General features: G+C 64.6%; 1 protein-coding gene across 1 annotated transcript in view; it reads left to right on the top strand.

Annotated features, from left to right (window-relative positions):
- Position 1: 1 nt before the first annotated feature.
- Positions 2 to 469, top strand: part of CELSR2 (cadherin, EGF LAG seven-pass G-type receptor 2) — a gene marked incomplete at both ends in the record, with an annotated part of 22,100 nt that continues 21,632 nt past the window's right edge. The window contains 1 exon segment of the mRNA XM_010831029.1: positions 2 to 455. Within this exon segment, the coding sequence (XP_010829331.1) occupies positions 2 to 455 (454 nt within the window).

Genomic DNA, 469 nt, shown 5'->3' with positions numbered 1-469 from the left:
CGGCTCCTCGGGGGCCTGCGCTCCCGTGGGCTGGCTCTGTCCAGCTTCATCCTCGAACCTCTGGCTCTACACCAGCCGCTGCAGGGATGCGGGGACGGAACTGACTGGCCACCTGGTGCCTCACCATGATGGTCTGAGGGTCTGGTGTCCAGAATCCGGGGCCCACATCCCCCTGCCACCAGCGCCCGAAGGCTGCCCCTGGAGCTGTCGTCTTCTGGGCATAGGAGGCCACCTTTCCCCACAGGGCAAGCTCACCCTGCCCCATGAGCACCTGTGCTTAAAGGCCCCACGGCTGAGATGCCAGTCCTGTAAGCTGGTGCAGGCCCCAGGTTTTAGGGCAGGGGACAGCTTAGCAGAAGAGTCCATGGGTGGACGTCGGAAGAGGAACGTGAATACCGCCCCCCAGTTTCAGCCCCCCAGCTACCAGGCCACAGTGCCGGAGAACCAGCCAGCAGGCACCCCTGTTGCA

This window comes from Bison bison, unplaced genomic scaffold, assembly GCF_000754665.1.
Source record: "Bison bison bison isolate TAMUID 2011002044 unplaced genomic scaffold, Bison_UMD1.0 scf7180017864519, whole genome shotgun sequence".
Classification (NCBI taxonomy): Eukaryota; Metazoa; Chordata; class Mammalia; order Artiodactyla; family Bovidae; genus Bison; species Bison bison.
This window is presented reverse-complemented; position numbering and strand designations above follow the sequence as displayed.